At 40.2% G+C, this 24,510-nt stretch overlaps 1 protein-coding gene across 1 annotated transcript; it reads right to left on the bottom strand.

Moving 5' to 3' along the window:
- Positions 1-21,017: 21,017 nt before the first annotated feature.
- POM121L12 (POM121 transmembrane nucleoporin like 12) lies at positions 21,018-22,275 on the bottom strand. Its single transcript, XM_042927564.1, has one exon. The coding sequence runs from the start codon at positions 22,172-22,174 to the stop codon at positions 21,419-21,421; it is 756 nt and encodes a 251-aa protein (XP_042783498.1). The 5' UTR covers positions 22,175-22,275; the 3' UTR covers positions 21,018-21,418.
- Between the last annotated feature and the right edge of the window lie 2,235 nt (positions 22,276-24,510).

The raw sequence follows: 24,510 nt of genomic DNA, 5'->3' as shown, positions 1-24,510 counted from the left end.
CATATAGAGTCTCCATTGCTGAACTCTCCATGTGATTATTTATTTATTTACTTATTTATTATTAATTTTAGAGAGAGAGAGAACAGGCAGGGGAGGGGGCAGAGAGAGAGAGATAAACTTAAGCAGACTTCACGCTTAGCATGGAGCCCTGATACGGTACCCGATGGGGTTGGAGAGCTCAACCCCACAATCCTGGAATCATGACCTGAGTCGAAATCAAGAGTTGGACACTCAATATTCTGAGACACCCAGGTGCCCCTCCCTCATGGCAGTTTTATGACTCTTAGACAACTGAGAAATGTATCTTTATTGGGGGGGGTAAATAATGCTGTCCTCTGAAAGCATCCCTCCATCTCTCTTTTTAGCTTCATAGATCGTCTATATCTATAAACAGAGAAAGAAAAGGATATGCATTTTTCTGTAGAATCAAAGCTGACTATTGGGGGAGGGGTAGAAAAGAGGGTTTGGAGGAGGCTTCTGGATAGGAGAGTAAATAGAACCTCCCGGGAACAGAATTAATTTATGAGTCCATAGGCAAGAATTATATTGCACGAGTATCAGTTCTTTACACAAAATTATAAAAGAGCTGAAAGGTAATGAAAGGCAACCTGAAAATGTATGCCACAAACAATGCATAATTTCCCACAGGAGATATCTAGTGATCTTTTTGGCTTATCCCAAACTTCCTTACAGAAATTAAAATGTCACAATTTAATAACACATTTCAGAGATCAAAGAATTTTCCAGCTCTAATGGAACCACACTGAAAGATGTCCCCGCTAATCACTTAACAACTAACTCACCGAGTATATTGGAACTAGCTTCAGCTTCCCCAAATTTGAGCAAAAGCCGTTCAGGAAAGAAGTGCTGGAAAATTTTTTCTCCCCTTAAAGAAATCGCAGCAAACAGTTGATGACGAGGTTTTAAATACAACTCAGTGAAAACGTGTAAGTAAATGCATGGAGTTATTATGCCTCAAAAACAAGATGGAAGCATATTAAACATATTTTTACTTTATTTTTGTTTTGAGAAATGGGAACACACGCTCATAGTCCTAAATGAAAAGACTCTAAGGCTTGCCTGCTGTTACACATAAAGCTTGGGACTGTGATTTGCAGCCCTGAGGGGAATATTCCCTGGGAAGGCTTTCCAGACTCAGTGGGGACCCCGCCCCATGCTGAGAATCTCTGCCAGAGTTCACTAGCAAGAGTCTGGAACAGTACCATCATCCTGTTACTATTATTTGTAGTAGAATGAGCCAAGTTTGAGAATCATGATGCAAAATAAAAACACTTCATTAAAACCAGAACCAGACATAAAAATATCCATTATCATTGTCGATCATCCGGCAACGCTTTTAAGATGTTAAAGTAATGCAATCAGGAAGCATGAGAAATTTGTCCAACCTCATTAATAAACCAAACATTTGAATTGAAATGTGATGCCAGTATTTGTCTACTAAGTTAGAAGTTTCTTGATTGCTTATATGTATGTATTTTAGATTATTTTTAAAATTTTTTTTTAATGTTTATTTATTTTAGGGAGAGACAGGGTGCAAGTGGGGGAGGGGCAGAGAGAGAGGGAGACACAGAATCTGAAGCAGGCTCCAGGCTCAGAGCTGTCAGCACAGAGCCCGACGTGGGGCTTGAACCCACGAACCACGAGATCATGACCTGAGCCCAAATCGTCTGCTCAACCGACTGAGTCACACAAGTGCCCCATATTTTAGATTATTTTAAGGAAATAATTTCTAAGAGAATAATTTTCAGCTACAATTAGGGAATTATAAATTATTCTCATCCACTCTTGTAAATTATTTTCTTCTTAAGAATACGTGTCTTACCTTTTGTCAATTCGTTTCACTTTCAGGAATATCTAAGAAGGATATAATCGGTGCTATAAACATATGAATATATGAAAATACCCATTGCAAAATTGTGCATAACAGTTACAAAACAGAAGCAATAGCACGCCCAAAAATATTTTACTGGATGAAAAAGCCAATAAAAAATCTTGTGTTTAAAAGTATATTAAAACTAATGGGAAATGTTCATAAGACAGTATTAAAAAAAAATCAGCTTCACACTGTGATTCCAAAAATACTTTCTTGAGGAGAAATTAAAGACTATAATTCCTGACTCCCAGTCCCCACATGGACGAAGGTTGGACCCTCCAGGAAAGCTGAGCTGCTCTGTTTCTGAGGTCCACAGTGGTTTGAAGGCCAGCTCTGAAGAGACATCTGCTTTGTATACACAGACCTAGGAGGTTGACAATGTCCTCTTGACATGCAATTCTGTAACCCTTCCTGTGGTTACACAAATCTGTAACTCCTTTATGAAAATACTTGTTTCCTGGTAAACATAGAGCGGTCTCTATTTTACTGTTCAAAAATATCAGGATTATGAAGGTAATCTTATCTAAAGGTGAACATTCGAGAAAAACGCACCTCCCACATTCTCCAGGTGTTCTATCATTTATTATACATAACACTGATGAGTTTCAGGGCATGATTAGACATTTGTGGAATTATCCAGGGCTTTCTGAATTTAATTTAGAATTTCTTTTCATTCAAACATTCTGCCCATTTTAATTTCAATAACCTCCTAAACTGGGTCTGTTTTAAATGATTTTGCCCATTGAAGTCAATTCTTTTATCCTTCGTATCTTATTTCTTTGATTTTTCCCCATGATAGAGAAATATGTGCAGGGTTGAGACACAATTTGCCCTATGACAGCAGAAGAGGGATCTCTAGGCTTTCATTTCATATGAGCATCTATTAACGATCTTGGCAAACTGTTCCTGGGTGGCTCAGTCAGTTAAGCATCTGACTCTTGATTTCAGCCCAGGTCATGATCTCCTCTTTCAGGAGATTGAGCTGCATCAGGCTCTGTGCTGACAGCATGGAGCCTGCTTGGGATTTTCATTCTCCCCCTCTCGCTCTCCCTCCCCATCTGTCTCAAAACAAATAAATAAACTTAAAAACAAAAACAAAAACAATCTTAACGAGATCCTATGTTGGTGAATGTGTGGGGAAAATCCACTTTCTTCCATTGCTGTTGATGGTTCATAGAAAACTTCTTGCTGGTAATTTGTTAATATCTTTATGTTTGAAAGACCCGTGTCCTTTGCCTTACCAATTCTACTTCCAGAAATTTATCCTACAGTTCAACAGTATGGGCAAAATATCACATGAATGAAAATATCCTATCCATCATTTTATTTTGTTTTGTTTTGTAGAGATGTATTAGAAACAAACTAAAAGTAATTAGAGGAAAATAAAAGTACATGCCTAAAGTAGTTGTGGGAGATAACATGAGTAACATACAACTCTGGTTGTCCCTAGGGGGGGTATTAGGAGACAGGGTACAGAATCAGGAGGGGAATTTTATTTTAATTTATTTTAATTTTTTTGCTATAGTTAACATATAGTGTTCTATTATTTGCAGGTTGTACAAGAAAGTGATTCAACAGTTCTCTACATTACTCAGTGTTCAGCAAGGTAAGTGTACTCTTTCATCCACATCATCTATTTCGCCCACCCCCCCACCCCACTTCCACCAGCCCCCTTGCCCTCCGCCATTTCTCTGGTAACTATCACTTGGTTCTCTACAGTTAAGAGCCTGTTTCTTGGTTTGTCTTGATCTCTGTACTTTTCCCTTGCTCATTTGTTTTGTTTCTTAAATTCCACATATGAATGTTATCATATGGTATTTGTCTTTCTCTGACTTATTTTTTCCTCTGGCTTATTTTGCTTACCATTATACTTCTAGTTCCATCCTTTCTGTTGCAAGTGGCAAGATTACATTACTTTTCCTGGACAAATAATATTTTATTGTATATATATATATATATACCACCTCTTTAGCCATTCATCCATTGATGGACACTTAGGCTGCTTCCATAATTTGGCCATTGTAAATAATACTGCTATAAACATAGGGGTGCAGGGACGCCTGGGTGGCTCAGTTGGTTGAGTGTCCGACTTCGGCTCAGGTCATGATCTCACGATTCATGGGTTCAAGCCCTGCGTCGGGCTCTGTGCTGGCAGCTCGGAGCCTGGAGCCTGCTTCAGATTCCGTCTCCGTCTCTCTGTCTGCCTCTTCCCCGCTTACGCTCTGTCTCCCTCTCTAATATAAATAAAACATTTTTTTAATTAAAAAAACATAGGAGTGTATGTATCCCTTTGAGTTAGAGTTATATATACCCAGTGGCACAATAACTAGATCATAAGGTTGTTCTATTTTTAACTTTTTGAGAAAAGTTTGCACTCCCACCAATAGTATAAGAGGGTTCCTTTTTCTCCACATCTTCTCCAATACCTGCTGTTTCTTGTTTTTTTGTTTGTTTGTTTTTTGTTGATATATATATATATATATATATATATATATATATATATATATTTTAATTTTAGCCATTCTGTCAGGTGTGAGGTGATATCTCCTTGTGGTTTTGATTTGCATGTCCCTTTTGATGAGTGATGTTAAGCATTTTTTCATGTGTCTATTGGCCATCTGTATGTCTTCTTTGGAGAAATGTCTGTCTTCTACCCGTTAATTTGGATTATTTGTTTTTTGCATGTTGAGTTGTATGACTTCTTTATACATATATTGGATAGTAACCCTTTATTGGATATGCCATTTGCAAATATCTTCCCTCATTTAGTAGGTTGTCTTTTAATATTGCTGATTATTTCTTTTGCTATGCAAAAACTTTTTATTTTTATGTAGTCCAATTAGTTTATTTTACTTTAGTTTCCTTTGCCTCACAAGACCCATCTAAAAAACTGTTGCTACAGCCAATGTAAGAGAAATTACTGCCTATGCTTTCTTCTAGGAATTTTAAGGTTTCAGGTCTCACATTTAGGCCTTTAATTCATTTTGAGTTTATTTTTGTGGATGGTATTAGAAGGTAGTCCATTTGCATTGTTTTGCATGCTGCTGTCTAGTTTTCCAAACACCATTTGTTGAAGAGTCTGTCTTTTCCATTGTGTATACTTTTCCTGCTTTATCGAGACTAATTGGCCATGTAATTGTGGGGTAATTTCTTGGGTTTTCTATCCTGTTCTATTGATCTATGTGTCTATTTTTATGCTAGTTCCATACTGTTTTGCTTACTACAGCTTTGTAATGTAACTTGAAGTCTGGGACTATGATACCTCCAGTTTTGTTTTTCTTTTTCAAGATTGTTTTGTCTACCTGAGTTCTTTGTGTTTCCATGCAAATTTTAGGGTTGCTTTTTCTAGTTCTGTGAAAAATGTTGGTGGCATTTTGCTAGGGATTGCACTGAATATGTGGATTACTTTGGGTAGTATAGATGATTTAACAGTATTAATTTTTCCAATCCATGAACATGGAATGTCTTTCCATTTCCATGTGTTGTCTTCAATTTCTTTCACCAATGTTTTATAGTTTTCGGAGTACAGGTCTTTCACCTCCTTGGTTATGTTTATTTTTAGGTATTTTATTATTTTTGGTGCGATTGTAATTGGGATTGTTTTCTTAATTTCTCTTTTTGCTGCTTCATTATTGGTGTATAAAAATGCAACAGAGCTATGTACAATGATTTTGTTTCCTGCAACATTACTGTACTCAGTAGTTTACTTGTGGCGTCTTTGGGATTTTTAAACATAGTATCATGTCATCTGCAAATAATTTAAGTTTTACTTCTTCCTTACCAATTTGGATGTCTTTTACATCTTTTTATAAAAATAAGTTTATTTACTTATTTTTGAGAGAGAGAGAGAGAGAGAGAGAGAGAGAGACAAGGGCAAGTAAGGGAGGGGCAGAGAGAGAAGAAGACACAGAATCCAAAGCAGGCTGCAGGCTCCAGGCTCCAAGCTGTCAGCACAGAGCTCGACATGGGACTCGAACTCATGAACTGCAAGATCATGATCTGAGCCAAAGTCAGATGCTTAACCGACTGAGTGACCCAGGTGCCCCACCTTTTATTTCTTTTTGTTGTCTGATTGTGGTAGCTAGGACCTCCAGTACTATGTCGAACAAAAGTGATGAGGGACACATCCTTGTCTTATTCTGACCTTAAGGGGAAAGCTATCAGTTTTTTTCCCATTGAGGTTGATGTTTACTGTGGGTTTTTCATATATGGCCTTTATTATGTTAAGGTATGTTCCCTCTAATCCTACTTTATTGATTTTTTTTTTATTGTGAGGGCATGTTGCATTTTGTCAAGTGTTTTTTTTCTGCAACTGTTAAATGATCATATGGTTTCTATCCTTGTTTTTATCCTTTCTCTTATTGATATGATGTATCACATTGATTGATTTGTGAATATTGAACCACCCTTGCATCCCAGAAATGAGTCCTAGTTAATTATGGTGAGTGATTTTTTCAGTGTATTGTTAAATTCTGTTTGCTACCATTGTGTTGAGGATTTTTGCATTTGTATTCATTAAAGATATTGGACTGTAGTTCTCTTTTTGTGGTGCCTTTATCCAGTTTTAGTATCAGGGTGATAGTAGCTTCCTAGAGTGAATTTGGAAGCTTTCCTTTTTCTATTATTTGGAAGAGTTTGAGAAGAATAAGTATTAACACATCTTTAAATGTTTGGTATAATTTGCCTGTGAAGCCATCTGGTCCTGGAGTTTTGTTTGTTGGTAGTGTTTTTTTATTATGGATTCAATTTTTTCCTCTCATTTGCTCAGCTTGACTATTATCTATTACTCTGTCTTCAAGATCATTAATTTGTTCTTCTGTTTCCTCTAGCCTATTCATTCCATTCAGTGTATTTTTAATTTCAGTTATTGAATTCTGCATCTATGATTGGTTCTCTTTTAAGTTTTCTGTCTTTTTGTTGAGAATTTTACTGATGTCCTCCACTCTTTTTTTGAAGTCCAGTGAGTATCTCTCTGATCATTACTTTACATTTTTTGTCAGGCGTGTTACTTATATCTGGTTCCCTTAGCTCTCGCTGTGATTTTGTTCTGTTCTTTCATGTGGGACATATTCCTCTGTCTCATTTTGCATAACTCTTTGTGTCTATTTCTGTGTGTTAGGAAAGTCAGATACATCTCCTGCTCTTAAAGGTAATAGCCATAAAAAAAAGAGGTCTTATAGTGCCCTTAATGTAGTGACCCCTGTTCCCCAGAAACTGGCATTCAGGAAGTGACTCTTGCTCTTCACCATGATCCTAGCTTCTTCCCACTCATGGTCTGTTTAGGTCTCAGATCAAGTCTCTGGCCTCTTCTCTTCCTTTGATTGTGGAGTTCATTCTGCCAGTATCCGGGTTACTTCTGGGTTATTTAAGCTGCTCTGAGAGTTATCTAATTGTATCTGTAGTACAAGGTGGGCTTAGGGTCCTCTTATTCCACCATCCTCCCCACATTTCCTAGAGAAGGGGATTTAATTAAAGCCTTTCTTTCCTTTTAATTTTGAATTACAAAAAATTAGTTCCCTACTTAAAATGAACTAAATTATTAAAAATTTGTACTGTTAAAAATAAATTTCTCCCTAGTGTTTTTCTCATGGAAGGGTAGTGTGGTAAGGAGGAAGAAGAGGAGGAGGAGGGGAAGGAGAAGGAGAAGAAGAAAGAAGAAGAAGAAGAAGAAGAAGAAGAAGAAGAAGAAGAAGAAGAAGAAAGAAGGCAGAGGAGGAAGAGGAAGTGGAGGAGGAGGAGAAAAAGGAGGAGGAGAAAGAGGAAGTGGAGGGAGAGGGGGAGAAGGACAGGGAAGAGAAGGAGAAGGAAGAGAATGAGGAGAAAGAGAAGGAGAAGGAGAGGAAGAAAACTGATTCTTAACTCCCATGTCCTTGTGTCATCTCTTTCCTTGAATAATCTTTTAAGCTGTCAGACACTGGAAAGTCCTCCTTGGCTAGCAGCTGTCTTCCATGAAGCTGACTGGTCCAGATCAGGAGCAGCATAAAAGCAAGAGGCACTGTGTGACGAATGGGTGGAGCTGTGTCCCAGTAGCAGGCAAATTTGCTCACAGGGTTACCAACCATGTCCTTTAGTTATCCTTCCAAATTGTTAATATGTGAAAGGGTTAGAGAAAGGAATTTAAGAAGGTCCTTATATCAACAGCCTAGTTTTTAGTATTATTATCTTGTATAAATTTAAAATTTGAATGTTAAAAGCTAAAGATTAACTCTTCGTATTTGAATTTATACATCAATAATTCTAAACTTTCCCAAAGGAAATGGATGCCTCTGGCCAAACAAAGGGAAATCAATGTGGGAAAGCAAACAGAATACCTCAATTGTCCATTTTAGATTGTACTCTTATTTACTTAACAGATTTGTTAAGGTATAATTTGGATACCATAAAACCCACTCATTTTAAGTGTGTCATCAATTACACTTACTAAATTTATATAAAATCAATTTTAGAATATTCTCATCACCTCAGAAAAGCCTTGGTGCCCATTGATAGTCACTTACCATTGCCACATCTACTCCAGGCAACCACTAATCTCCTTGTGTGTCTATAGTTTTGACTTTTGTGACATCATTGTATATAATGGATCATTCAATACATAGTGTTTGTCATCTGTCTTCTTTCACTTGGCACAATGTTTGTGAGGTCCATCCATGTTTTGCATATATATATGAGCGCTTTGTTTTTATTTCTGAATAAGATTTCATTGAATGGATACACCATATTGACTTTATCCATTATTCAGTGGGTGGACATTGGATTATTTCCACCTTTTGGCCATGATGAATGATATTACTATAGCCATTCATGTACAACTCATTGTGTAGATCTGTGTTTCATTTCTTGAGTGAAAATCTAAGGGTCAAATTATTAGGTGATATGGTCAATTTAAATTTAACTGTTCAAAAACTGTGACACTGTTTTCCAAGATGGCTTTGCCAGACTATATCTCCAGCAACAATGTATGAAGTTTCCAGATTCTCCACCTTCTCAGCAACACTTGCTATAGTCTGTCTTACTATTTATATTCACTCTATTGGGGGTGTGAAATGGTATCTTCTTGTGATTTAAGTTTGCTCTACTTAATGACTGGTGATGTGTAATTTATTTTGCTACCTGTTTGGAGATATAGTTATATGTATCTGAAGGTATGTTAAAAAAAAAACACTGGAGGGGTGCCTGGGTGGCTCAGTCGGTTGGGCATCTGACTTCAGCTCAGGACATGATCTCATGGTTTGTGGGTTCGAGCCCCACGTCGGGCTCTGTACTCACAGCTTGGAGCCTGGAGCTTGCTTCGGATTCTGTGTCTCCCTCTCTCTCTCTCTGCTCCTCCCCCACTCATGCTCTGTCTCTCTCTGTCTCTCAAAAATAAAATAAAACATTAAAAAAAACATGGAGGATATAGCAGTGGATTTCCCTGGATAGTAAAAGCATGAGTGATTTATATTTTTAATTTCTTTAATTAAAAAAATATTTTCTATAATAAACAGGAGTTGTAGCTAACAATGCAGTATAGCTTTCTTTTTGCGAGATTATAGCATTTAATGATAAAAGCTAGTAGTTTTCAAGATGAACTTCTAGAATCAGCTACTTCTTTCTTGACAGTTGATGTACTCAGTTGTATCCTTTCAGGACATCCATTAATAATGGCCTTCGATTTTTTGCCAAGTCTTAATTTCTCAATTGACTTTGATTCTATATACTTCAACTATTTATGGGTCAGGTTCTATGCACTAGTTCTGGCACTGATCCCAGGTACTTGATTCTTTCCCAAAGTCTATATACAAAATTATTGCCAGGATTGGTAGTGGTAGTAATGATCTTTTATAGACTTCTGATCTTATATGCAGTAAGATAAGGCTAACTTACGACACTTTCTTTTGAACCGGGTTGTAGGTGAGTTGGAGTGTTGTCTCTATTCACGTTACCTCAATATTTCAGTGTATTTCTCTTACTAATGAATAATGTGGAAGGAAGCGCAGAAATATAAAGCAACAGGAAAGCATAGTCAAGGAAATGTTGGGAGAAGTTAGAATCAGAAACCATTCTAGTTACAGAAGAAACATAAACATACTTTTATGCATTCAAATGCTTATCAGACACAAACACAAAATGAGAGGTGAAAATTTTGGTTGAATATATCAAGGGTACTGATAATGAAATTGGCAGAGTTGAGGGTTTTTTTTCGTTTTTTTATTGAGGGAGTGAATTTTAACTATTGGATGTTTTATATGCCTTAGAATCCTTCTGAGCCATTTATGATACTTCAGGAAACAAGTGTTGTCCTGGGCGCTTAGGATATAAACATTCCCATTCCAGTTCACATCTGACTATGGTCCAGGAGAAAATAGTGAGAACCTTACATTTTTATACCACCAGGTCATGAACAGAAGAGCGGAGGTAGGGATTTACCTCGACCATTTTTTCAGGAAAGCACTCCCCATTTTGGCATAACTTCTCATGTCTTATAGCTCTCAGACTTGATTCTGTAGGTAGATAGGCACAGGAGAGAGCGCTCCCACAGTGGACTTACCGACAAACTAAGTTGGGCCCCAAAATAACACTAAACCTCTTAGCAAATGACTGCCAGAACACTCCATCTCACTTACACAATTGTTTGGATTTTAACTTGACTTTTTGAAAGTTGAATTTTTATAGGGTCTTCAGAGCTGCTGGCAAAGAAAAATCCAACCTAGTTTTTCCATATGCTCAATTATAACTCATTATTTGCCCAACATAGAGCTTCTTATTAGTTAAAGAAAAAAGGGAGGGGGATGTTGTGAACTCTTTAGCTTCTCCTGTGTGTAGTTATGTGTCCCTGTTGTCTTTCTTTTAGATATAAACAACTCATTCTTTCTTTTTGTATTCTCTGTGTCTGTACAATATTAGTGACCTGTGGATTTATTTTGCCTTTACTCATGTACTTTTTCTTAGCTTGTGTCTTAAAAGAAAAATCCATATGCCACCTCTGACTGGAGTTTGTGTTAGGAACTCAGGCAATTCTTTTTAAATCATACGAAGTATGCTCTGGCACGAGCCAGAGGGTTAGCTGGCACGAGGAGGCCTTAAGATTGCTGTAAGACCAGTCTTTTCAAGATCCCCACAGGCCAGGCAAGCACACATAACATAATCAAAGGTTGAATGGCAACTTTTCAGGCACAAAAAGGATAGCAGGATTCTAGGGATCCATTCCTCTTTTCTCATTCTCCCTTCAGGCAAACTGGCCTGCCCTAAAACCCCCCTCTGTGCCTAAATAAACAGATAAGTCTATCACTTTAAATTCCTTGCTACTTAATGGCATAATATAACTGTCAAATAAAGATGCTTTTGTAGGAGCTGTCCGTTTCCTTCCACCACAACAACACAGGAACAGGAGTGATAGCCACATATGTTTGCTGATAACTATGTAAATGTGGACAAATCTCAAAAGCCACATGTATCTCTAACTATATGGGCAGTGACTGATTACTGGCTGCAAGCACTTACATGCTATTGCATTTCATCTTTAGAATACTATGAATTGAATAATATTAGGCATTTTTTGTTGTTGTTTTTTGGATGAGGGAGAGGAGACATAATTAACCAAGTCCAAATCTGTTTGCTTAATCATGATATATCAGTGAATGTTCTCTGGGATGCATCTATCCTTTGATTTTCTCTCTCCATCTCTTTTATTGCTCACTACACACACACACGCACGCACGCACACACACACACACACACACACTCACGACACAACTCACATATCACTCTGCATTTGTATACACAGTATTACCCAAGGAGAATCTCTTCATGAATGCCTCATAAAAACCTCAAGCTCACCTACCAGAAATGAAAGTATGAGGATTCGTATTTATTCTTTCCACTTGTGGTTGAACCTATCCTATCAGACCCACATCCCCTGTAGCATGCACACACAGAGCACAAAAACTTATGCTCTCTTAAAAGCGTGCATATAAGGGCCCCTGGTGGCTTAGTCATTTAAGCATCTGACTCTTGACTTGGTCATGATCTCAGGGTTCATGAGATCGAGTCTCATGTTGGGCTCTTTGCTGATACTTTGGAGGCTGCTTGGGATTATCTATCTATCTATCTATCTATCTATCTATCTATCTATCTATCTCTTTCTCTCTGCCTTTCCTCTGCTCACATTTTCTCTCTTTCTCTCTGTCTCAAAATAAATAAACATTTAAAAAAGTACATGCATGTAATTTATCATTCAATCCAAGACACTTTTGATTGAAAGGGGACACAAACTGGTCAGGCTTAAGCAAGGTCAACTGAGACTGTCCCTAACAAACTCTTGTGTATTAAACTGGTACAACTTAGATATACAGACTTCTTTGTAACACTAACACTGCTCACCCTTACCCCAGTAGCTCTTTAAGCTTTACATGGTCCCAAATTAGGTTCTTTTATAATTTCACCCTTTTCCTCTCCACATCATTTTCCCCAGTTAACTTCTATTTATCCTAAAAATTTCAGTTTTCCAAATTACCTATGGCAAACATGTTCTCATGTCTATTATATATCCACATAGAAATTTTTACTTGCCTTTATAATAAAATTTGTTAAACTATATTTAATTTTCTTTCTTCTACCTATCTTGTCACTGATCTTTAATTTCCTTGGTGCCTCAGTTGCCTTCATGTCCCTACTGCCTAGCAAAATACTTGGATCACCATGGATTCTCAGTAAATAGTTTAGGAACATTAAACAAATGTGGTACTGACTGCAGGCAGGATGATACAATTGTCCAGATACTTAAACTCCTTTACTTTCTGGATTGTAGTTCTCTGCTGGACTTAATACAGTCCTGTCCCAGGCTGGTTGGGGTGGGTGGTGTCCCCCACCACCCCCATCAATGGTAATGCATTGTTCTCTTACTCTTCCTTGTGTCCCTCACATTTAGAAGTACCCCTTCTACAGAAGGTTGCATTCAAACCAAAGCAAAATGAAAGATGTGCTTAATATGCATGACAAAAACACAACACAAATGTGATCGTAATTTTTGAAACTACACCTTAACCCCAAATCACAAACCATGAAAGTCTTTTTATAACATCTTCCTCCTCTAAGATATTTTGAACTCACTGTAGCTTTTGGAAATCTTGTCTCACCTAAAGACACATATTTCAAAACTGCCAAAGGCGTGAGAAGTATGGAAATGCTGAGACTGTCCTAGGTTGGAGGCCTCTAAGGAGAGAAGATGATTTAATGAAACAGAGTACCTTGGATTGGATCCTGAAGCAGGAAAGATGCTGATGGAAACAATGACAGAATCCAAACAAAGTCAGGAGCTGAGCTGAAGATATTATTCCATGTTACTTTCTCAGTTGTTATAAATATCCCATGGTTCTGAAAGGTATTAACATTAGGGGGTGCTGAGTTAGGGGTAGGTGGGAATTCTCCTCTAGGTCTCAAATTATTTCAAAATGAAAAGTTAAAAAAGTTTGGGTTACCATTTTTTGCTTCCAAGTTATGGACTGCCACCACAGGCCAAATTATAGGGCTGGACACGAGGTGAGCTGCACTAGATAAAGAAAGACAGACTGGAAACCTTCCTAGTGACCTAGGTCAGAAGAGGGGGGAGATGAGCACTGATGTGCACCTGGGAAGCAGAGTTAGTGTAACAAGAGAGCACTCACCAAGAGGCAAAACCAGGGACACTCAATAGCCCAACCAGGAGAATGTATGAGAGAATACGGACCCCAAACCTCAAGAACAAGTAATCAGACCTGCCCCAAGAAGCAGAATTTGAAGCCGTTTCCTGGGTAAGATTTACTTATATCAAGGTCCCTCTGGAGAGGACTTAACCTGCTATTCTGGAGGACAAATGCATCCCCTTAAAAGGGAAGATTTCTGCTTTTCCCTACTCTTCCCTGATTCCTTTTATGTAGGTTTTATAAGTTGATCATCTGATAGATGTCTCTATTTCAAGGACGTTTCACGTTGATCCTGTGTGAATCTTGAGATGACAGCATGCAAAGAGAAACAGACTTTACTGTTGAGCTCTCTGGGGTTGACGATGTTAGGCTGGACCCCTGTCCACTTTTACTTGTGTTTATCAATTAACAGTAGTGCAGGACTGCTGTTGAGAAGAAACGGATAAAAAAAAGACAGAAACTCCAGGAAAGCAAGGTACTATTCTATAAAAAGACTATTGAGTTCAATGAAATTATGTCTTCAAAAATAACACATTCCCAACATTTTACCATATTACTTTAAGATATCCCTCTTTTGAAAGTTTAAGAAAAGATATTTAATTGATTATAGCAGAAGATGGTAAGCCTGACATGTGAGCTATTATCATAATCATTATTTTCCCAAATCAGGAAATGTTGAGGGTTATAATTGCTTAAGTGATTTTTACTACTTTTGCTTTATTCAACATAATACTTTCATAATCTCTTACAAAAGGTCATATGTTTCAGTAGGAGCATCACATTTTAAGTACATGTGAAAAACATCATCCCTGACATGAACCATTTTTACATTTTTCTAAAGTATATTAATGAGATTTTTTTAGTGTTTTTCTAGAGAAGGATAAAACTGGAAAATTCTCGCGCCAAAAAAGAAAGACTGGTGCTTTTCTGGAACAAAATACCAGCATAAAAGTGTGCCTATTTAGGACGTAAGTAATATTGACGTTTGCTCTATGGTCACTGATGGAATGTTTGAGTATGCCAATAAAAACATAAAGGATACCATCATCTCATCATTTGAGATAGATATACTCAAAAACTGACAATTAAGCTAATTCAGAGTTAACACCATAATAAAACATTACGAGGAGAACTTGTTTTGCTGTTTTCACTGATTTCAATGTAATTGTCTCTATAATACTACATATTTGAGCACTATTTGGTCCTAGCAAACACAGGAAATGCAAAGAAAATTCAAAATAAATTTCAAGGTTTGCATGTTAAATTTTCTTTATGAAATGTTGTTATTCATTCTTTTCCAGAACTATAAATAATCACTGGAACCTTATTTTGTCTATATTGACTTTTTTTTATTATTTATTTCTTTATTTTTTCCTGATCACATCATACCTTATCCCTCTGTATAAGCCTCCTCCCTTCCTTCTTTCTTTCTTTCCTTCCTTCCTTCCTTCCTTCCTTCCTTCCTTCCTTTCTTCATGAGATAATTTCATTCTGTACTTGGACTTCCCATTTGTTTCCTGATGAACTGAAATTGTTATTACTCTAACATGTTAACTAACTTGCAGTCTGTATTTATATCTAGAAGACATGTATATGTACGTTTGTGTATAATACATATTGCTATGTATAATAGGCTTGTACATACCTATATCAAGAACACACTGAATTTACATATATTTGAGTATGCATGCATTTCAAAAGCATGCTATCTATCTGAATGCACATATACTGTATACACATATAAATATCACAATGTATTTACACGTGTACATAAGAATATAGGAACATTACTAGTGCTCAATTCTCCTTTGCTATATACTCTCTTTATATATTTCTCCAGGACATTTATATTTCTGTCAGTTTAATTACACTTTTACCGTGAATTCATCTGAATGTGTTACTAAATCAGCCTATAACTAACTTTACACTTACATAATTCATCATTTCATAAAAGAATGAAGTATAAGTGCAGAAGGAGAGCTGTTTCTTTAAGTCTAACTAATAATTTGGAAAGACTTAGTAGAGTTGTCCAAAACAATTCTTATGAATAAGGTATGAGCAAGTTATCTGCAACACACCCGGTGAAATCTACAAATAATGTGCACTCATATTGTCACTCATACTGTTTGCAGATACCTAAATTCTGGCTTCACTTTAAATAAATTGGAATAGAAAAGAACAATGTTGACATGTAGGCATGATTTATGCAGAAGTCTTATTAGCATATTGTTGTGTAAAGAAAGAACCTGGATTGCTCAATAAAAATAGGGGCGCCTGGGTGGCTCAGTGTGGTGAGCTTCCAATTCTTGATTTCCCGCCTAGGTCATAATCCCCAACGTCGTGGGATCAAACCCTGAGTCCTGCTCTGTGCTCATAGTGGGGAGCCTGCTTAGGATTCTCTCTTTCTCCCTCCTGCCCCTCCCCTGCTTGTGCTTTCTCTATTTAAAACATTTAAAAAAAATTAAAAATAGGTATATACATTAGAAGTTTAAACACTATGTTACTTTTGTGATTCCTCTAAGCACTTTCCAGTCTGACCAAAACACTTAGAGCAACACATAGCAAAATTGTGTGCCTTTATGCATATTCAGAATTTTATACGTATATGTGTATAAACACAAACATACACATACAGAGGCACATATGTGTCCGTTACATAACATAGATGTACATGTACACAGACCTACATGTGTGTATGTTATAGATGATGTATAGGTATACATACACACATACCGAGATGCAATGTTTTGAATAATACTTTATGAAATTTTAGCTAGACTACAGTAATATAGTACTGTTCCTCTTCTCATTTGAAAGGAAACCCCTTAATCTTTAATGTTCAGGTAGGAATATTCCCAACACTTAGGGAGGGAAGTTTAGTAATAATAGAACTAGATATTTAGGTCAAGGAAGGTCTCCTGGCTCTGCCTGTTTCCTTCTGTGCCTTTATTTGGTCCTTTTCTTTGCCTGGACCATCACAGATTAACGCTAAAGTTAGGCTGTGATCTTTGGGAAAAACGGAGGACCCGGAAATCAACAGTGGGAGAAAACAAGTCCTTGGGATTCGCATGTGGGTTACTGAATCAAGTTCTTTAAAATTTCAACCTTCCAATCGCTTCTCGGCCTTTTGGCTAAGATCAAGTGTAAAATTACAACCTTCCTATCGACTTTGAGCATTTATGTTCCATTTTATACATTTTTGTGCCAATGCTTAAGTTATAAAAGTGCCTACTCTAATGAAAGTTTTACTTCTTTGCTCCTTTTTCTTCCTTGTTTGTTCTTGTGAATGTATTTCAATGCTATGCTATTACCTATTACATGGTTCATCTCTTTACTGCAGATTTCATCATTTGTTAAAATTAAATAACAATGCCAAAATAAAAGAAAAACTATGTTACACACAAAGTTCCAGACATTCATTCTTGTTAATTTACTAAATTAACACGATTATTTCTCCTAGAATCTTGCCAAGGATGGAATACCTTGTTTTTTGGCAATGATGGCTGTAAAATCCATGCATGGATAGACACAGATATACATATAGATAGAAATACATAAATTTCTCTGAATAATTAAGACACATTGAATATTTTATATATATTTATTAACAATTCAATTTCTTTCTTATACGTATAGTTACATTTTTATGAATTCCTCTTCCTTTTCTTTTCTTTTCTTTCTTTCTATTGATATTTAGTGGTTCCTTGTATTTGTGGCATAGCAATCTGTGATCTGCTATCTGGGTTACAAGTGTCGCATCCAACCTTGTCAGTTGCTTTTGAAGTCTTTGTTCTATTCCAGGTTAGGTTTTCAAAATATTAGCTGTTACAAACTTTGCTTGTATGGTTTTGGGGTTTTAGTCTCCTTAAGAATGCCAAAGGAGGCGATTGGTGGAGGGTTTTTAACATTATCTGTAAAGCTTAAATTTTCCAAATGTATCATGTGTGTAATTAAACTTTAAGTAATTTACTCCTGGGAAATAAAATATTTTCTTTGAATTTTCAACTCTTTTGTAGTTTTGATGTTTACATGTGTGTTTCATATGAGAGCTAGAAGGCTGTGTTCTATTTCCTAATTAAGAAGCTGATAATTTCAATTCAAGGTTTTTAGTAGTTAATTATTTTACACAGATTTTATTTTTAATTTTTTTTTAATGTTCACTTATTTTTGAGAAAGAGAGAGAAAGAGCAGGGGAGGGGCAGAGAGAGAGGGAGACCCAGAATCTGAAGCAGGCTCCAGGCTCCAAGCTGTCAGCACAGAGCCCAACGCGGGGCTCAAACTCACGGACAGCGAGATCATGACCTGAGCCGAAGTCGGATGCCCAACCGACTGAGCCACCCAGGTGCCCCTTTCACACAGATTTCAAATGTTAGCATTATCATATATTAAATTCTACTTTAGGAATCTCTGGTCTGCCCCAGGGACTCATTTGTCTCTGCATGTCCCATATTGCTGGACCTCTGTGACACAAGGGCAGAGGCCTCACTTGGTGTTGGCTGGCCTTGCAGGCACACTTTCCTAGGTCCCTGTAAGGCTGGTTCGCCAGAATAAGATTCCCTGTGCTCTTGGTAAATTCTTTTGTATATTCCAGGTTAATATTCTGTCCTATAATGTGACTGGTGGACCACATTGTTCCGAGGTACTGCTGTGAATAACCCCATCGGGAATCTCTTCCCAAGCTCACAAGCTCCCAGGTCACTCCCATCCTGCGTGCCCAAGCCTTGCAAGCCCTTGGAAACTCATCATGAGACTCATGATTAGAAAATCCCCACACAAATGAAAGCCCTCATGGTTCTTTTCAACCTCCTGCCCTCATTTATCATGTACGCACTGCCCATCAGTGTCAACTGGAAGCAGAGACGCTCTTCCCCCCACATTTCAAGATGCTCGTGGTGTGGACCAGACAGCAGGTGCACTTCTGGCTCACGTTGGCTCCTTCCAGACTATTATGTCTCTTTACTCTTTCAAAACTTCCCACTGCTTTGAAATCATGCTGGCAACCATGTGCTGCCTTCCCTGCAGTCATAAACCTTTGAATTCCTCCCCCGTCATCTTCACCCTTAGTCCTGCTCTGGTCACTATTCATCGCACCCCCATCCACCAAGTTTCCTGACCATGTCTACGACACTGATAGATTTCTGTCCCCTCTCCTCATTCTCACACCTCCGAGGTCTGTCATTAAGACTTCTGATAGTTTTTCCCATAGGATTCAATCTTCCTCCCTTATCAATTTCTTTCTTAACCAGTTTGAATCCATAATCCAAATTAAAATTACTTCTTTAAAAACACCCTCTTAGAGGTGCCTAGTTGGCACAGTGGGTTGAGTCTGACTCTTAATCTCAGCTCAGGTCATGATCTTGCCAACCTGAGATTGAGCCCCACATAAGACTCTATGTTGAGTATAGAGCCTCTGAGATTCTCTCTCTCTCTCTCTCTCTCTCTCTCGCTCTCTCTCTCTCCCCCCCCCCCCCACGGGTGAACCCAAGAACACACACACTCACACACTGGTTCTGATTCTCAGGAGAACCCTGTCTAATACACATCTTACCTCCTTTGCTTCCTTCCTCCTTATTGAATTATTTTGGAGTATAACAGTTAATGTGAGACTGGTTAACATATAACGGTTAAAACCCATGATGGACTCAATCCTCATTTATACTAGTTCAGCTACAATAAAATCTAAAGAAGACTAATGAATCATTTTTCCGGGTTTCCCACTTGATTTGAAGAACCCAACCCCACAATGAACACTCGACATTTTTTCTCGTAATTCCACTACGTTCTACACTCTTTTTTCTGTCCCACTCAGAGAATTGTTTCACATGCTCAGCTCTTTTGTCAAGCCTCAAATATGTCCCTCCTGCCCTCTCTCACCTCATCTTGCTTTGTGATTCCCTGGTAGAGCAGGAGACAGAGAAGTAAGTCACCCTGGGGCCCAGATCCACCTCCCTGGCTCCACACTACAGCCCCCACCCCCTGCTGTGATTGAGGATCAAGTACCAGCCCACCCTCCACCGGCACCTAACTGGTCATCCTTCCAGATCTTGCCAATGATCACTTATGGGCTGAACATATTACATATTATATTCCCAATCCTTTTTTTTTTAGAGTATTTTTGAGAGAGAGAGAAACAGAAAGTGCACATGCAAGCAGGGGAAGGGGAAAAGAGAGAGAAGAGAGAGAGAGAATCCCAAGCAGGTTCTGTGCTGTCAGTGCAGACAGAGCCCATCATGGGCCTTGAACCCATGAACCGTGAGATCATGACCTGAGCTGAAATGAAGAGTCCAAGGCTTAACCGACTGAGCTACCAGGCACCCCTCCCTATCCTTTCTTAAAATACAATTTCCAAATAAGCTAAAACTGCCCCCAACATTCCCACTTGCCGGCTATACCTCACGACTCAATATCTACTAAATGGCTCCTCCAGACCCCGCCTCCACATCCGTCCCTCCCAACGTCTTCCAAATTAATTCAGCCTTGACCTCCTACACTCTGAAACAATTCCTCTTTTCAAAGTCAGTGACGGAATATCTCTTAACTTCGCCTCCGCAGCCAACATGGGTGACAAATCGCACTTTCTAGAGTTCTTTTGGTATCCCTGCTGCTTCTGACTTTTCTCCCACCTCCGTGGTTTTCTTAGGTTTCTCTCTCCTTTCTTTCACCTTTTAAACATGGGAGCAGGACAGGGTTCATCACCATGCATTTTCTGCAGAGGCGATCCCATGCAGTCCCCGGCCTTAAGCACCATGTATATAAGTGGGCTTATGTGCTCACGACTTCTGCATTTATTTCCCTGCCTTCAAACCCTCCGCTGAGCTCCAGGCTGATGTGTTCAAAGGCACAGATGACAATTTCACCGGAGTAACAAATGTGTGTATCGAGCAACCATGCCCGGCTCAGAATCCTCGACAGGTATGGTCCCCACTGCCATTTCCCACCTGAACAAAGGGCACTGTCACAGGCGGTTTCCGGAACCAATAAGCCAAGACCTGGATTCTTCCACTCGCCTAATGCTATCATCCGTCGCATTCGCGAGCCCCAAAACATCCACCCTCGAGACACACCCCAAATTCATGTGCACTTTTCACCTGCATTGCTTCCCACTCAGCAGCAGGCACCCCTCGTTTCTGTTTCAATCCCTGCCTTTGGATAACACACTCTCCACACGACAGCCAGAGCGATCAAGCTGCCAACCTATCCACCTGGTTATCCTCTCCTCTGCCTAAAACGGTGGTTCCCAGAATAAAACTCACACACTTCCGTGCTGTATACGGCCTCATGCCACGCCTCCTCAGCCTATCCGGTCTCTCGCCGCTTTCTAGCTGGGCTGGACTTCAATTAGGGCCTCAAATAAACACAAGTTATTATTACCGGTGCAGGCGCTTCGCCCTTGCGCTTGCAATCTGGAACACACGTGCCCTTTAGTGTGACATTAACAAGACTTTTTAAAAGTATTAATATTATTTTTTAATGCGATCAAATATTTATACAAGCCGGGCAAAGAGGGAAGGTGGGGAAGAAAAACTATTTTCCAGAAAATGAAGTGAAAAAGCACGCAGGGGGAGGCCGGGGGAGGCAAGGGGCTTATCAACAATTTTCAGCGCGGGATCTACGCAGGAAGGACAGGCGGGTCTGGAGGCCGCCGCAGTACTGTGTCAGGGTCCCACGCAGAGATAGAGCAAGGGGTCAGCGGGCTGAGAATAAATACACAAGGGTGAGTCTCAGGAGCCAGGTAAGGTTGCTCTGACTCAGGAATCAAAGGAGCCTGAGGGCTGGGTAACCTCCGGGTGGAGAAGGAGAGCCCCAGGCGCTGCTCTTAGGTACTGGAGGAAGGTGTGAGGCCCCAGGAGCACGGCCTCTGTTCTCAGCTCCGTAACTGAGGATCTGTGTCCTGGGCTGACACTGTCCCTGCTGCAGGGTGGCCAGCAGACGGTGGGGGCTGGGCATCGGGCCCGAGGTCCGTGTCCTCCTTCGACACACTGCAGCTCCAGCAGTGAAGGCTTCTGATCAGCGGCCCTGGCCTGGGCACGAAGGAAGGGACCTCTCCATTTCTGATCAGGGGCTTAAAGGCGGAAGGCCTGGGCTCTGGGTTGGGCCTCCGGCTCGCGCCCTCCGGGATCTCAAACCACAGGGGCCCGTCAAACCTCCGGTTGCCCTTCGGGCACTGGCTGAGGGCCCTCAACACGGTCTCCTTGGCACACGGGTCAGGGCGCTCCTGGGAGGGCGGAAGCCCCGCAGAGCAGGCGCCGCGCCCCTGCGCCGCAGATGCCCAGGGGCTCCCCCTGCGCTCAGGCGGCGCGATCTTGACGGTCACGGGGCTCCAGGTCCGTCTCGGGTGGCGGGCACTCCAAACCCACCGCTTCATGTAACTCTCCCAGGCACTGGAGAGGTCCGGCCCCAGGACGGTCTCGGGGGGCGCCTTGGCAGGAAAGCGCCTCCAGGCCTCGGTGACCACCCTCCGCGGGCTGGAGGGGTCCCAGTTGGGCGGCGTCCGGGGGAGGGGGCCGGTGCGGACGCGGCGCCCGCCATCCTGGGTCGAGGCGGGCGGGGGCCAGGGTTTCGGGTGCCCTGGGCCGAGGGGTGGCTGCGCGGGCCTGGGCGTGCTCACATTGCTGCCCATGGGAGCCGACGGCGGGGCGGGGGCCTTCCGGTGGGGATTCGGCTTCCAGAAGTTCCCAAAGTCTCAGAACCCGGCTGCCGGCGAAGTGTCCGCGGCTCAGATGACCGTTGGCGTCTGGGCGCAGGGAAAGCGCGCGAGTCTGGGCGTTGTAACCGTCCTCAACCTGGCGGGCGCGTGGGGCCCGCAGCGGGGACGCGGGAGCTGATTGCTGGCGCAGCAGCAGCCCGCGGGGCTCACAGCCTCCAGCCTCCGTTCCCCTCGCTGCTGGTAACAGGAGTTTGGCTGTGGATGGAGGCCTAAGCGCTCACAATCTCCACTCCCACCCCCACCTCCCAGCATTTTTATTGTGATATCATCCACATATCATACAATTCACCCAAAGGTTACATTTCTATGACTTGTGGTACTTTCACAGATATGTGCACTCATCACCGTGGTCAACCTGAAAACATCTTCATTGCTTCAAAAGCAAATCCTATACTCAATAGCTATCCCATCCACCCCCTACCTTTCTGGAGCCACGAAACAATCACTAATTCATTTTCTCTCTAGATATAGATTTTCCTATTTGTGAGCTTTCATATAAATGGGGTCACGTAATATGTAGTCGTTTGTGACTGGCCTCTTTTGCTTAGCCTATGCTTTTCCAGGTCCTTCCATGCAGCAGCATTTCACTGTTGTTATGGTCCAGCATCATTCCATTGTATGGCGAGACCACATTTTGTTTATCTGTGGCCAGTAAATGGGCATTTGGGTTGTTTCCAGTCATCTGATATTATGAATAATGTCATGAACATTCATGTATAAAATTTTACATGGACAAGTGTTTTCATTTCTCTTGGTGTGTAGCTAGGGCAGAATTGCTAGGTCCTATGGTAACTGTTTCAGCTCTTGAGAAATTACCAAACTGTTCTGCACAGGGTCTGTGCTGGTTTACATCTCCCCCAGAAAGATTGTCTCTATTTTGGTACTTGACTTTAGAGGAAAAAGGTATGATAATTCCTGCAGTTCATAAAAATTACAGATCCAGTATTGACAGACGGCCACTCTCTTTCATTATCGTAAAAGCTAAACATAATTCATTTGAATGCCCTTTTAAGGAAAAATAACCGGTTTTTGTTTCAGTAAACATGATGCATGTTTTATTCTTCTAGAATGGTTGTTAGTGTTACTTTCTGCAATTTGCTTCTTAAGGAAATGGTGACAGCAGACCCCGATTTACGTTTTAGCCCCAACAGTGTGGGTTTTATGAAGACTCCCCTGTAATTTAAGCTTCCCTACATTCATACATTCGCAGGTGGATTTTATTCTCTTTGAACGTTAATGCCATTTCTCTTTTTTCCATCGTTACTGGTAATCCACGCCTACAACAGCAGTGGTTCGCATTTCCGATGAACAATGAAAAGCATCTGACGACAAAACCAGCGTTTGAAGACTAGGGTACATGTATTGTGGGGGAGGCTGAGGGTGGTGTGAAACTAACTGTTCCCCAGAACGTTTTCCTCAAAAGCACGTGCCTGCAGAACGAGCCAGTAAAGGTACAGAAAAGTGGAAGCTGATGAAGTAAGTACCAAATCCAAGAGCAAGCCGCAGGTGCATTTTGGATCTGAGAGGCAAACAGGTAAATGTTGAGGACATTAGAAGGAGCCTACTGAGAAGGCTCCATGAGGCTTCTGCAGTTGGGAAGGAATCCACTTGTTGGAGAGGTAGGTGTGCTATCAGCCAAGGGGTACTGGAGGATGAGATCTGTAACACTTTCCACTCACCAATTCCTGTTCATTTCTTCCACATTCCTTATTTGGTGATGATCCCTCAGGATATGATTTTGAAAACAAGAAATTCCTATGCTATAATTTTCTTCTTAACAAGACATTTCCTGATAATGATAGCAATGACTCTATAGCTAAGAAGCCTCTTAAGACAGTAATATCATTGTCACCAGAGTGGACTGTCAATACAATTGAATATAGATTTCTTAAAATGTATTTCAATGCCCAGTATCTACAGGGTTTCCCACATCCTATTTGCAGTACAGTCCTATGAGCGCCATTTTGGTTTGTGGTTAAATACTCTTTGAAAAACCACAATCTCTCTACTGGTGAGGCACATAAGTTAATCCCTTGTAAATAGATCTTCACCTGCAAATCAACATGTTGATTACTTACAAGTTATTTGCATTGACAGTGAATATGTCTGCTTCTTCTCTTTCTCACACATGAAGAGATAACAGATTTATTTTGGTTAGTTGACATTAGAAATTAATGTGAATCATTGGTTGCCAATTAGAAGCAACTCTCCTGCTTCCCACTCCTATCCCAGAGACATTAGAAAAAGTA

This window comes from Panthera leo, chromosome A2, assembly GCF_018350215.1.
Source record: "Panthera leo isolate Ple1 chromosome A2, P.leo_Ple1_pat1.1, whole genome shotgun sequence".
Lineage (NCBI taxonomy): Eukaryota > Metazoa > Chordata > Mammalia > Carnivora > Felidae > Panthera > Panthera leo.
This window is presented reverse-complemented; position numbering and strand designations above follow the sequence as displayed.

Excerpts from the sequence above, each read along its gene's own strand:
- POM121L12 (XM_042927564.1), bottom strand. The coding sequence starts at position 22,174 with ATGGGCAGCAATGTGAGCACGCCCAGGCCCGCGCAGCCACCCCTCGGC.